The 15,082-nt window shown below is 44.8% G+C and overlaps 1 protein-coding gene across 1 annotated transcript in view; it reads right to left on the minus strand.

Moving 5' to 3' along the window:
- Positions 1 to 15,082, minus strand: part of LOC129699841 (synaptojanin-2-like) — a 128,183-nt gene that overhangs the window by 96,588 nt on the left and 16,513 nt on the right. The window contains exons 3-4 of the mRNA XM_055639968.1: positions 6,787 to 7,054; positions 1,269 to 1,494 (exon numbers count right to left, since the gene is read on the minus strand). Coding sequence (XP_055495943.1) covers positions 1,269 to 1,494; positions 6,787 to 7,054 — 494 coding nt within the window. The remainder of the gene's footprint in view (positions 1 to 1,268; positions 1,495 to 6,786; positions 7,055 to 15,082) is intronic.

Raw genomic sequence — 15,082 nt, forward strand, 5'->3', positions numbered from 1 at the left:
CACCGAGATCTCCAGTTTCCTCCCACACTCCAATGACGTACAGGTTTGTAGGTTAATTGGCTTGTATTTTAAAAAAATCATCCCTAGTACGTGTAAGGTAGTGTTAATGTGAGGGGATCGCTGGTCGGTGCGGACTCAGTTCCGCGAACGGCCTGTTTCCACGCTGTATCTCTAAACTAAACTAAAGTGCATCAAGACTCAGTTCAGTAAAAAGGTACAGATTTAACCAAATATAAACTGCAACAGAAATCGCCAATCAATCACCTTGTGGTGCTCAGGTCAGTAAGTGGTAATTCAATAAGCACATATGTGTAACGCTGCTCAGTGTAACACATTATGAGCGCAATTCCATCTTTATGCACTGTTACTGTAATGTAATGAATGGTCTGGCTCATTCATACTGCTGAGGAAAGCATAATTACTGGTCAGTTTGCCTCTGTTAAAAATTAGGTCAAATTTGAGTTCTGCACAATGCACAATTCAAATCACAACCTGGCTTCGTCAGATAGTACCAACGGCAAAGAAACATGCATTCAGTCCGATAGGAAAAATTATGGTGTAAAGTTCCACTCACGCCTCAACAATATCATGAACTTGTTGTGCAGGAAGGAACTGCAGCTGCTGGTTTAAACTGAAGACAGACACAAAAAGCTGTAGTAACTCAGCGGATCAGGCAGCATCTCTGGAGGAAAGGAATAGGTGACGTTTCGGGTCGAGTCTGAAGAAGGGTCACCTATTCCTTTCCTCCAGAGACGCTGCCAACCTTTTGTGTCTATCTTCTAAGTTTCTATATAGTTTCTATAGGGTTAGATGGAGCTCCAGGGGCTAGTGGAATCAAGGGATATGGGGAGAAGGCAGGCATGGGTTATTGATTGGGGACGATCAGCCATGATCACAATGAATGGCGGTGCTGGCTCGAAAGGCCGAATGGCCTCCTCATGCACCTATTTTCTATGTTTCATCATGAACATGTTTTGGTTTAAATATCAAAAATAATTTATTTATTTACGATCACGATACAAAAACCAAGAATAAACCAAAACTGCGGTGACATACCCACCAGCATCTTACAAAACCACCAAATTATTCAGACACTATATTTCCAAACAACTATATTACAAATATAGTAAATAACTACTATACAACGATGTCCATCTCTAACACCACCCAGGTGAGGACGTAACTCTGGTAAAGGGGCATCATGAACATTTTGGCCTGAATGGCAATCACATAAATACAAGGTTTAACGTTCTTTACATCTAAAATACCTGTTCTGTCTCTACGAAGTTAGACACATGCCCATCGTCGTCGGTTCCTTGAACGCAAAACCTGGTCCCAGTTCGCTCACAGCTGAGCCGTGATATCAGGCAAGCCTTGGCCTTCTTTTCCGTAGCATAGGCCGTGCGGATCTCCACCACACCACAGATCACCTTGAGCAGCCAGTCGGAGCAGTTCACATGGTACTGCTTGAGATGTAGGTGTAAGCTTCGATTCCTGCAGCAAGTCACACACAGGCAAACAGCAAGTGGAAATTGTTAGGCACTCTTCAAGCATACGTGATCATGCAGCTTATTTTGCCTCTCAACTTTGGTGGGAAATTCACATTGTGGCTAGCTTGTGGACACAGGCAATGCCTTTGCTCATATTTTTAACATTGGCTCTCAGGATTAAAGACATTAAATCTAACCCCCACCAAATAAGAACTTGTGGAAGAGATTTGCAGGCTTAACAGCTTAACTGTTCACTGCAGAGACCAAACAGTATCAGCACACGTTCATTAAAATTGCAAAACCTCACACGTTGTTTCATCTATTAGTGGCTTAATGGGGCATTTGCTCATAGTTTATTGTCACGTCCACCGATGTACAGTGAAAAGCTTTTGTTGCGTGCTATCCAGACAATACATGATTACAATCGAGCCAGTTACAATGCACAGATACATGATAGAAACCTAGAAACATAGAAAATAGGTGCAGGAGGAGGCCATTCGGCCCTTCGAGCCAGCACCGCCATTCATTGTGATCATGGCTGATCGTCCCGAATCAATAACCCATGCCTGCCTTCTCCCCATATCCCTTGATTCCACTAGCCCCTAGAGTTCTATCTAACTCTCTCTTAAATCCATCCAGTTATTTGGCCTCCACTGCCCTCTGTGGCAGGGAATTCCACAAATTCACAACTCTCTGGGTAAAAACTTTTTTTCTCACCTCAACCTTCAATGGCCTCCCCTTTATTGTTGCCTCATACTCCCCTTAGAATCTTTCTTCCTTTTTGGAATCAAATGATCCTGAGATGAAATGACATGAAATGAAATGAACAGTCTTCCGGATTGTGCTCAGAAATTCCTGCCATTGCTGTTCCACCGTCATTCCTGCTAGGATCCCTTTCCAGTCTACCTCGGCCAGCTCCTCTCTCAAGCCTTCATAGTCCCCTTCATGCCTTCATAGTCCCCTGATAAGGGAATAACGTTGATAAGGGAATAACGTTTGGTGCAAGGTAAAGTCAGCAAAGTCCGATCAAGGATAGTCCAAGGGTCACCAAGGAGGTAGATAGTAGTTCAGGACTGCTCTCTGGTTGTGGTAGGATGGTTCAGTTGCCTGATAACAGCTGAGAAGCAACTGTCCCCGATGTAATTTGAAATCTAGTTACACGTAATAAAAAGTATTAAAAATAGGGGTATGTAATTTCATGGAGAGCTCTTTGGAAGAACAGGCACAATAAACCAAACTACTCCTTCTGCCGGTTACGAAAAACAGCAGAGCGACCATGGAAAATGATATTCCTTGTATGTTTACAGACGTGGCTAATAAATTAATAACAATTAAGCCTCTGGTATTTTATGTTGAAGTGCTTTAAGTAAGTAAGTTTATTGGCCAAGTATTCACATACAAGGAATTTGCCTTGGTGCTCCACCCACAAGTAACAACATGACATACAGTGACAGTTACGAATGACTCAGAAAACACTAAACATTCATAATAATAAAACATTAATGATAAAACACCATTGATCAAGCATGTGAACCAACAAAATACCAGATCAAAGGGAGGCTACAGATTTTTGACTGATGAGTAGAGCTGCTACTCGTGGATAAAAACTGTTTTTATGTCTGGCTGTGGCAGCTTTGACAGTCTGGAGTCACCTTCCAGAGGGAAGTGATTCAAAGAGTTTGTGGCCAGGGTGAGAGGGGTCAGAGATGATCTTGCCCGCTTGCTTCCTGGCCCTTGCAGTGTACAGTTCATCAATGTAGGGAAGGTTGCAGCTGATCGGACGATTCGCTGCAGCCTCCAGGTGTCGTGCTTGGTGTCTAAGCCAAACCAGACCATGATGGAGAAGGTGAGAACAGACTCTACGATGGCTGTGTAGAATTGGACCACCATTGCCTGTGGCAGATTGTGCTTCCTCAGGTGCCGTAGGAAGTACATCCTCTGTTGTGCCTTTTTGACTGTGGAGTCGATGGTAGCCCCCCACTTAAGATCCTTGGAGTTCCCAGGAACTTAAAATACTCCAAAAGTTGTGCAATTTAACAGCATAAGATGTTGCAAACGCAAAGTTAAATAATCGCCAATTATCAACTCTCAAAGAATTCCCATACCAGTTCGGAAGCACAATACCGCCACTGGGGAATGATGAACATTATTGTTCTGCTCCAAGAAAGGGCATTTCAGAAATCATAGTTATAGAATCCTACGGCTTGGAAATTAGTCTTTGGCCCAATTCTGTTTAGTTTGGTTTAGAGACACAGCGTGAAAACAGGCCCTTTAGCCCACCAAGTCCACACAGACCAGCGGTCCCTGCACACTAACACTATCCGACACATACTAGGGACAATTCATCTTTATACCAAGTCAATTAACCTACAAACGTCTTTGGAGTGTGGGAGGAAACCGAAGATCTTGGTGAAAGCCCACTCAGGTCACGGGGACAACATGCAAACTCCCTACAGACAGCAGCCATAGTTAGGACCGAACCAGGGCCTGTGGCGCTGTAAGGCAGCAACTCTACCGCTGCACCACCCTGTGCCCATCCACACCAACAAGGTTTTATAACTGGGTTTGGCCCATCTGTCTACATTTAGCCCATATCTTCATTAACCTTTTGGCTTGCTTCACATAGCAGGGCGACGAGATCTACACATGATACTCAATGTGGTCTAACCAACATCTTGTAGAGATGTAGCATGACATCCCAATTCCTGTACTCAGTGCCCTTGTTGATTAAAGTAAATGTGCCAAATTCCTTCTTGACCACCCTATCTCCCGGTGTTGCCACTATTAGAGAATTGTGCACCTGTACCCGAGATAATGTAAATACAGTCTTTCCAAGATGGCGTCCAACCAAGGCGACTATTTGCTTGCTAACCACAGAAGCAGATCCACAAACACATATTACAATCACTCCACACTCTTAAATCTCTATTGCTGCAGCAACATTTCTTACTTTAACTATGATCTTCTTAAAACACCTCTCAGATCTGTCATGAAACGTTATTCCCTTGTCATGTATCTATACACTGTAAATGGCTCGATTGGGATCAGGTATTGTCTTTCTGGTGACTGGAAAGCACGCAACAAAAGCTTCTCACTGTACTTCGGTACACCTGACAATAAACTAAACTAATTATAGCCCTGTCACACGGTACGAGTTCATTCCAAGAGCTCTCCCGAGTTTAAAAAAAATCAAACTCGTGGTAAGCACGGAGAATGAACGTAGCGGGTACGTCGGAGCTCTGGGGCGTCTCTTAACGCTATAGGCAGGTACTCGGGAAGACTCGCTAATGGCAGGTAAGCACGGGAAGACTCGTGAAGATTTTTCAACATGATGAAAAATGTCCACGAGAGCCCCGAGTACCGACGAGTGGCCATTACTGTAAATCTCCGAGTTCGAATCAGGGCAAACTCGGGAGAGCTCTTGGAATGAACTCGTACCGTGGGACAGGGCTTTTAGGGGAATCAAGAAACAGAGTTGATCTAGATCGTTTTGTAAATTTCGTCTTCTTCATGGTCCACTATTATTCACATCATCAGTCCTTGACCTATGCCACGTGGATGTTTTAAGTATGGATTATCAGCCATGAGCATATTGAATGGCGGTGCAGGCTCGAAGGGCCGAATGGCCTACTTCTGCACCTATTTTCTATGTTTCTATGTATCTGCATTTTCAAAGGAGCCAGAAATAACAACAGCTAGAACATGGTTTGAAAAGCTTCCCAACTAAAATCACTCCGACATATTGAAGGATATTATCACCAGTCATCTGGTACTAGATATATATCAGGACATACTTCATCTGCAGTCATTTTAAACAAATGAAACAAATGAATGAAACGTTCTTCTTTTCCATGCCTCCTACAACCTTACACCCACTGCAGCTGCCTCTTGCAATGTCTCTCCCACTGCAACCTCGACCCTTAGAACTTTGTCTCAACCTTCTCCTCCAGAACCTTGCTCCACCTCTAGCCTCCTCCTTCATAAGTGACAGGAGCAGAATTAGGCCATTTGACCCATCAAGTCTACTCCGCCATTCAATCATGGCTGATCTATAAAAATAATAATAATAATAATAATAATCTTATTTATATAGCACATTTTTAGCCAACTTGCATTGACCCCAAAGTGCTTCACATAATTACATTACATTTTACACACAGGCAAAGGTGGGTGAAGTGTCTTGCCCCAAGGACACAACAACAGTATGCACTCCAGGCGGGATTCGAACCGGCTACCTTCCGGTCGCCAGCCGAACATTTAGCCCATTGCGCCATCTGTCGTCCCTATCTCTCCCTATCAACCCCATTCTCCTGCCTTTTCCCCTTAACCCTGGCACCTGCACTAATCAAGAATCTATCTATCTCTGCCTTAAATAAATATCCATTGACGGCCTCTCCAGCCTTCTGTGGCAAAGAATTCCACAGATTCACCACCCTTTGACTAAAGAAATTCCTCCTCACCTCCTTCCTAAAAGAACATCCTTTAATTCTGAGGCAATGACCTCTGGTTCTAGACTCTCACAGTAGTGGAAACATCTTCTCCACATCCACTCTATCCAAGCCTTTCACTATTCTGCATGTTTCAATGAGGTCCCCCCCTCATAGTTCTAAACTCCAGCGAGTACAGGCCCAGTGCCGTCAAACGCTCACCATATGTTGACCCCCTCATTCCTGGGATCATTCTCGTAAACCTCCTCTGGACTCTCTCCAGCGCCAGCACATCCTTCCTCAGATATGGGGCCGAAAGTTGCTCAATGTGAAAGATCTCATAGTATTTTATACAGAAATCTGTATGTGTATTTAATATAGAAATCTGTGTTTAAACTCCAAGGAAAAATAGCTATTGAGCACACTCAAGGGACGAGATCATTCACCCCCTGGGCCTTATGCATTCTGTGGATGACAGAGTGTGCAATGCAAACATTTCTCCTTGCCTTAACCTTCCTAATTATGTCACATTCTATGCAGCATCTGTCATAGAGTGATAATGTGGAAACAGGCCCTTCTGCCCAACTTGCCCACATCGGCCAACAATGTCCCAGCTACACTAGTCCCACCTACCCGCATTTGACCCATATCCCTCCAAACTTGTCTCATCCATGTACCCATCCAACTGTTTCTTAAACATTGGGATAATCCCCGACTCTGGCAGCTTGTTCCATACACCCACCACCCTTTGTGTGAAAAAGTTACCCGTCAAATTCCTATTAAATCTATTCCCCGTCACCTTAAACCTGTGTCCTCAGCTCCTCGAGTGCCTGTACATCTCAATCAAATCAAACAGTTAAGCAGCTAACCAGAAAAAGCGATTTCCTGCTTCTTGATCTTTTTCAAATTGCTTCTGTGCACACAGATCCAGATCAAAGGTCGAACCAGTAGTGGATGAAAAATAAAACATGCCAGAGTTTAGCAATTTCCTCAAAGAAGCTATTTGCTCTTCCTCCGCCGTCTCGTCTTGAAGAGGAACAAAATCTGTGGCGGTAATCTTACAAATGTCCGTGTCACGGATTCTCCCAACTGATGTACATGCCGTTACCATGACCAGAAAGCAGAGTCTTGAGTTGCCTGGAAATGAAAAAGTATAGTTTTAGAACTCTCGTCATTCAGCTGGAAGGAATGAAAAAAGAATCATAGCAATCTGCAAACATCAGGTCCCTTAACAAGGGCCAAGAGAAACATTCAAAATGTAAGGCGACAATGACACATCAAAATGGGTTTTTAAGTTTTAGAGATGAACATTGAAACTTTACTAGCTGTTTCACGTACTTTTGTTTCAGGATACAGTGCAGAAGCAGGCCCTTCGGCCCATCGAGTTAATGCCGACCAGCAACCCCCACATACAAGCACAATCCTACACACAATATGGACAATTTATATTTTTACTACAACCTGCGCAATTTTGGAGTGTGGGAGGAAACTAGAGAACTCGGAGAAAACCCACACGGTCACATGGAGAACGTACAAACCCCAAACAGACAGCACCCGCAGTCAGAATTGAACCCGGGACTCTGGCACTGTAAGGTTGCAACTCTAACCCTGCGCCCCTGTGCTGCCCCTTCTAAGTGCCATTCCCCCCCCCCCAGTGTCTATGCTCCTGATTACAAAATGCTGACGTTTTTTTTTAAATTTGCATCCGTATCTTCAAACTACTTTTAAATCTATTTATGCAAACTGCAGGTGGTGCAGTTAAGATTATAAGTTGCTGAAAAAATAGTCTCATCTCCTTCTAACGTTTTGTTAATTATATTCAATAAGTGAGTTCAGTATTCCTAAAAACGCTAGGAATCGAAGGTCGAACGCTATAAATAAAAATCGAACGAAGCGCAGCTGTAGATTCCGTGAGTATAGTTTGGGTCTGATTTTTCAGTGGAAGACCTGGGTGGGGAGTGGAGGGCTGCCGCGGGCAACTCCAGCAGCAGCGGCTCCGAGTCGCCCGTCTTCGAGCAGTTTCGGCAGCTGCCCATCTTCAGCAGGTTCTCGGTGTCGGACTGAGGGGAGGGGGGTGGAGGTGGAGGGCAGGCGGGACAGGCAGAGCCGAGCTGTTGACGGCCCAGCAGCCACTCGGTGGGCCAAAAGGTCCTGTTTCCATGCTTTATCTCTAAACATATCTCAATTTACTTGTCTTGAGATGTCCTGTATAACTGTCCAAATATTAAACAAATTATTTTCTCCATTAACTGCTTCATCAAAAGAGTGTTTATGAATGTTTAATTGTCTTGTGTAGCAAGAATGGAACAGTAAAATTCTTATTTGCAGCCTGTGAACGCAATAAAATAATAAATACTGTTTCAGTTGTTATTTTTTCCCTCCGCTGTTTTTACTCCTTTGTGAAGTCCAGTATACACCTTAAAGTCCACGAGGGAAATCAGCTTGACAATCATGTGCCATTCACGTGTCACCATTTGACAATCATATGTCATTGGTCACCATTCCTTGCTCTTCTCCCCGTGTACTGCCAAATAGATCAGCTCTGTAGCCCAGTATTATCATCGCTTGGGCGAAATTTGGAATTGAATCCCTTTTGAATTGCTTCACTGAACAAACCTGGAGAAGGGCCACAAACTGTGTGGGTGTTAAAGAATTTCACACAAAAGGTTTGAGTTCCATGGAAGTGCCCTGGAGATGACACTGCAGTGGGTGGCATTATAGACGATGGAGATGGTTGTCAAAAATGACAGAGGATCTTGATCAGCTGGGCAGGTGGGCTGAGGAATGGTTAATGGTTTAACACAGATCAGTGCGAGGAGTTGCAATTTGTGACGTCAAACCAGGGCGGGGCCTTCCCAATGAATGGCATAGCTCTGGGGAGTGTTGTAGAGCAGAGGGACCTAGGGTGGCAGGTACATAGTCCCTTGAAGGTGGCATCACAGGTAAATAGGGTGGTCAAGAAAACTCTCGGAAAATTGGCCTTCATTAGTCAGAGTACTGTATAGAAGTTGAAATGTTATGTTTCAGTTGTACAAGACATTGGTAAGGCTACATTTGGCGTATTGCATTCAGTTTTGGTCATCCTATTATGGGAAAGATGTTGTTGAGATAAGATAAGATAAGATAAGATACATTTATTGTCATTTGGACCCCTTGAGGTCCAAACGAAATGCCGTTTCTGCAGCCATACATACAAACACATAGACCCAAGACACAACATAATTTACATAAACATCCATCACATTGCTGTGATGGAAGGCCAAATAAACGTATTTCTCCACTGCATTCTCCCCCCCCCCCCCCCGATCTCAGAGTCAAAGTCAAAGCCCCCGGCTGGCGATGGCGATTGTCCCGCGGCCATTAAAGCCACGCCGGGTGATGCAAGATCGCACACCGGGTCTTGGTGTTAGAGCCCCCGGCGTGCGCTCGCAGAGTCCCGCGGCCATTCCAAGCCGCGCGGGGCGGTGATGTAGGCCCCGCTCCAGGAGCTCTTCAACCCCGCAACTCGGGCGGGGGAAGTCGCCGTTTCGAGAGCCCTGAAAAGCGGTCTCCCTCCAGGGAGCCACGGGCTCCCGGTGCCGCCGTCCACAGACCTGTCGTTGGAGCTTCCGAATCTCCGGTCGGGCCGCAGCAGCAGCAGCAGCAGCAGCAGCGCTCCTCCACCGCTCCACCCGCTCCGGACTCGGCCAGCCCCGCGATGGCGACGGTGAGTTGTAGCACCAGAGTCCCCGGCTTCTTCCTGTTGTAGGCCGCTCCTCGTTGCGGCCCCAACGACAACGGGAACCCGACAAAGAAAAGGTCGGGTCTCCAGTGCAGGGAGAGATTTAAAAAGTTTCCCCCCCTCCCACCCCCCTCCCACCCCACCCCCACCCCCCCACACACACACCCCAACAAAAAATAACAAAAACTACATTAAAACACAGACAGAAAAATAATAAAACGCGGACAGACTGCAGAGGCCGCTGCTGGCCAGAGCCGCGCCGCCCACCGGAGCTAGAAAGGGTACAGAGAAGATTCACAAAGATGCTGCCAGGACTCGAGGGCCAAAGCTACAGGGAGAGGTTGAGCTGGATTGGACTTTATTCCTTGGAGCGTAAGAAGATCAGGGATAATCTTATAGAGGTATATAAGGTTCACCAGGTTAATTCCCGGGATGGCGGGACTGTCATATGATGAAAGAAATGAGCAACTGAGCTTGTATTTGCTGGAATGAAGAAGGATGAGAGGGGATCTTTTGGAGATATATAAATTTATTAAGGGATTGGACACGCTAGATGCAGAAAACATGTTCCCGATGTTGTGGGAGTCCAGAACCAGGGGTCACAGTTTAAGAATAAGGAGTAGGCCATTTAGAACTGAGATGAGGAAAAAACAATTCACACAGAAATTTGTGAATCTGTGGGATTTTCTGCCTCAGAAGGCAGTTGAGGCTGATTCACTGGATGCTTTCAAAAGAGAGTTAGATGGAGCTCTAAGTGCTAGCAGGATAAAGGGATAATCTGCCATGATCACATTGAATGGCGGTGCTGATTCGAATGGGGCAAATGGCCTACTCCTGCACCTATTGTCTATGTATCTAAGATCAAGGGGGGGGGGGAAATAGGTCAGGTAAATGTAGAGAGCTTTTTACCCAGAGTGGGGAGATCAAGAACCAAAGGACATGAGAAGGTGAAAAGGAAAAAGATCAATAAGAACCTGAGAGGAATCTTTTTCACACAAAGGACGGCGGGTATATCGAATGAGAGGTGGTTGAGGCTGGTACTATCACAACATTTAAAAGACATTTGGACTTTGCGGTACATGGATAGGAAAGGTTTAGAAGGATATGGGCCAAAGGCAGGCAGGTGGGACTAGTGTAGATAGGGCATCTTGGACGGCGTGGGCAAGATGGGGCAAAGGGCCTGTTTCCATGCAGTATGACTCTATGACAATCAAGAGTGCAGAATATAGTTCTCAGCATTGAGAACAGCATCAGTTCCAAGAACAACGTTGAATGTCCGCAATGGGGTAGAGGTGAATCAGACAGCACCCAAGGACCATTCAGAAATCTGGTAACAGAGGGGAAGAAGAAGCTGTTCCTGATTCTGGTGGTGTGCGGTTTTAAGCTTCTGTATCCAACGTACCTCTGAGCAGAAGCCAACTACACAATTGCACAGGCAGTAGTTGGGACACTTTTCTTCCTGTAGTTTTTTTTAAATTGATATTTAATAAATTGTGTCCAAATAAAAATGGTAAAAACGACAAATCAATTTGTGGTGTGAGAAGGGATTTCTAATCTTCAAATTATACTCATTTGGTATACGTTATGAGTTGTCCTCTGCATTTGATCGTGCAACAGGAAGTGAATCACAAATAGATGTTTTGGCTATTAATATGGCAAAGATGTAATGCAGAATCAATTTCTCAAATAGAGAGGACAGCCACGGTGGCGCAGCGGTAGAGTTGCTGCCTGACAGCGCTTGCAGTGCTGGAGACCCGGGTTCGATCCCGACTTACGGGTGCTGTCTGTACGTTCTCCCCGTGACCTGTGTGGGTTTTCTCCGACATCTTCGGTTTCCTCCCACACTCCAAAAAGGTACAGGTTTGTAGGTTAATTGGCTTGGTGTAAGTGTAAATTGTCCTCAGTGCATACAGGATAGTGTGAAATGTGCGGGGATCGCTGGTCGGCGTGGACTCGCAGGACCGAATGGCCTCTTTCCATGCTGTATCTCTAAACTAAAGATGAGTGGTTAACCTGTACGACAGCACGCACCACCAGACACTGGAACAGCTATTTGCCCTGTTATCAGGCTTCGAAACAGATCTTCTGAGAGGTTGGGTAATGTTCAATTGACCACCAACCCAATGCAAATTGGACTTTGCCTGTGGAACTGTTGCGTTACAATGCTGAGAACTATATTTTGCACTCTGTATCTTTCCCTTTGCTCTTTCTTGTGGTATGCGTAGTATACTTAACTGATTGGATAGCATGCAAATCAAAGCTTTTCACTGTGCCTCGGTTTCCATGACAATAACAAACCTTAACCGATATGGAAACAGACTGCAGGTCTTCCAATGGTTGAACAAGATCTCTGACACAGATCGAGGGAGAGAAAGCTGGATGAATCTAACACATAGGTGAATAATTTCCATATTGACCATATTTCTCTAGGATATGTCTCCAATGAGCGAGAGATGAAGATAGAATGAGATATCATTACTGGAGTGGCAAGATGAAGCCAAGGAAGTCCTACAGAACAGATCACAACAAAGAGGAAGAAACTGCAGATGCTGGTTGACACCGAAGATGGACACAAAATGCTGGACTAACTCAGCGGGACAGGCAGCATCTCTGGAGAGAAGGAATGGGTGATGTTTCGGGTTGAGTCCCTTCTTCAGAGTCAGGGGAGGGGGAAACCAGAGATCTGGAAGGGTGCAAAGAGAATGTGCTTCGTTGTCACCTTCCCCTCCGCCAACAATGATCCATTCTACATTTCCTTGATCGTGGTCTGCTTTGACCTGTCATTTGCACACCTTACATTTTCACCCGGCAAGTTGTGAATCTGTGAAATTTCCTGCCACAGAAGGCAGTGGAGGCCAATTCACTGGACGCATTCAAGAGAGAGCTAGATATAGCTCTTGGGGCTAACAGAATCACGGGATAGGGGGAGAAGGCAGGAACGGGGTACTGATTTGGGATGAACAGCCATGATCATATTGTATAGTGATGCTGGCTCGAAGGGCCAAATGGCCTACTCCTGCACCTATTTTCTATGTTTCTATCTTCCCACTGAGCCATGCCGACCACCCCCACACATTAACACTATCCTACACAGACTAGAGACAGTTTACAATTTTATCAAGCCAATTAACCTACAAACCTGTACGTCTTTGAAGTTGTCTTCCTAATCAGTATTCATATTCAATGCCTTGAGAGAAGAAATAGAATTTGGGGACAGTGCAAAACAAATGTCTTTGGTACATTTAATTAGTGAGGAGCAAATGATAATTGCAGTTTTGAAAGAGAACAGGTAAAAAGCCAAGAAAATAATCCTTGTGTGGTTTCCATTGCCCTATATCAAATGCCTCAATCTGTTGTTTTGAAGCCAGTCTAAGGCATGTTTCCGCACTGTATCTCTCAACTAAAGCAATGAAAGCACTTATAACACGATGCGATAGAACTTTATTTATCCTGGGGGGGGGGAATTGATCTGCCAACAGTCAAAGATACATGAAACATGAAATTAAAGGGACGAGTGGAAAGGATTTAGGATGTGCAAAGTTTGGGGAGGGGGTGGGGATGGGGGGGGGGGGGGAGGGGCATCAGTCTACCCTACGACAGAAGGGAGAGGAGTACAGTTGGATGGCCACAGGGGAAAGCTTCTGCACAATCACGACAGGAGCATCAGTGGGCTGAAGGAATTGCTCATGTAAGTGCAAGTTTACGCAAGGCCTTATTATGCAAGTCAGGGAGTGCCCATAATTACATTACAACTATGCAATCTTACATCCGTGTTAAAAGGACAGATCAATGCTATTAATTTAACTGTTGCTTAGTAACCTGATTTACAAATCTGTCCTTTGTTTATGTGGTCACTGGCCCTAAAAGGCTCTCCCACTTACTCCTCAGTCACTTGCCCCTCCAAATTGCCTAAAGAGTAGATCAAGCTTTGCCTTCTCTCTTGTCAGGCTTCCACGTGCTGTCTAAAGAAACTTTCCTGAACATATTTGACAAATTTACCCCAACTAAGCCCTTTTTCTTCTTCTTGCGAATGGCGTGCACAGCCTAAAGTTGTAGGGCAACTTGTTCTAATTGATCTTATTTGATTGCGCACGCCGGGTCGATTGCAATTGTCAAAACAAGGCGGACCACGTGAAGGTTGCAATCGCAAAGGTTCAAAGGTTATTTCATAGTCACATACACCATAGGTGTAGTGAAATGCTTATTGCCAATGCAGCACATTTAAAAAAAGGATACAGACATAACAATAATAAAGAGATTTAAACATAAAAAAACATCCCCCCCACAATGGTTCCCATTAGTGCACTCCCAACAAGGGGATGATCCCGTTTTTATTTTTCTGCCACCCCTCCCCCCACCCCATATAACCTCACTGGACGTACCATCAGTAATGCCATCTTAGATTACTGCTATGACCTTCCCTTTAATCAATACAGCAACTCCCCCTTCTTATTGTTCCTCCATCTTTATTGTATCCTGGAACGTTAAGCTGCCAGTCCTGTCCCTCCCTTAGCCAGGTATCCACAAATGCTGTCAAGTCCTAGTCATACCAGTGGTGAATCCATGGAATTCATGGCCATACACAGAGGTGGTGCCCAAGACACTGGGTATTGTTAAGGCAGAGATTGATAGGTTCTCGATTAGGAAGAGTATCAAAGGTTAGAAACATAGAAATTAGGTGCAGGAGTAGGCCATTCGGCCCTTCGAGCCTGCACCGCCATTCAATATGATCATGGCTGATCATCCAACTCAGTATCCCGTACCTGCCTTCTCTCCATACCCTCTTAGCCACAAGGGCCACATCTAACTCCCTCTTAAATATAGCCAATCAACTGGCCTCGACTACCCTCTGTGGCAGAGAGTTCCAGAGATTCACCACTCTCTGTGTGAAAAAAAGTTCTTCTCATCTCGGTTTTAAAGGATTTCCCCCTTATCCTTAAGCTGTGACCCCTTGTCCTGGACTTCCCTAACATCGGGAACAATCTTCCTGCATCTAGCCTGTCCAACCCCTTAAGAATTTTGTAAGTTTCTATAAGATCCCCTCTCAATCTCCTAAATTCTAAAGAGTATAAACCAAGTCTATTGGTTACAGAGGAGAAGGCAGGAGAATGAAGGCAAGAGTGGAAAAGTAGATCAGCCATGATTAAATGGCGGAGTACACTTAATTCTGTTCCTATGTCTGATGGTCATTCAGCGGAACGGTATTTTCTGGCAAATGCATGGTGTTTGAACTCTGAGTTTGAGCTTAATATGCAGGAGAGAGTAACCAAGTGATGGATTTGCTGCATAACTGAGCTGCAATTTTAGAAATCAAGATAGTATCAGTGAACATCTGTACCCAGTGGAATACAAAATTCCAAGCAAGCATTAAATCGCCTTAATAATAATAATAATAATGCATTTTATTTGCTGGCGCCTTTCTGGACACCCAAGGACACCTTACA

The sequence above is a fragment of the Leucoraja erinacea genome, chromosome 8, assembly GCF_028641065.1.
Source record: "Leucoraja erinacea ecotype New England chromosome 8, Leri_hhj_1, whole genome shotgun sequence".
NCBI lineage: Eukaryota > Metazoa > Chordata > Chondrichthyes > Rajiformes > Rajidae > Leucoraja > Leucoraja erinaceus.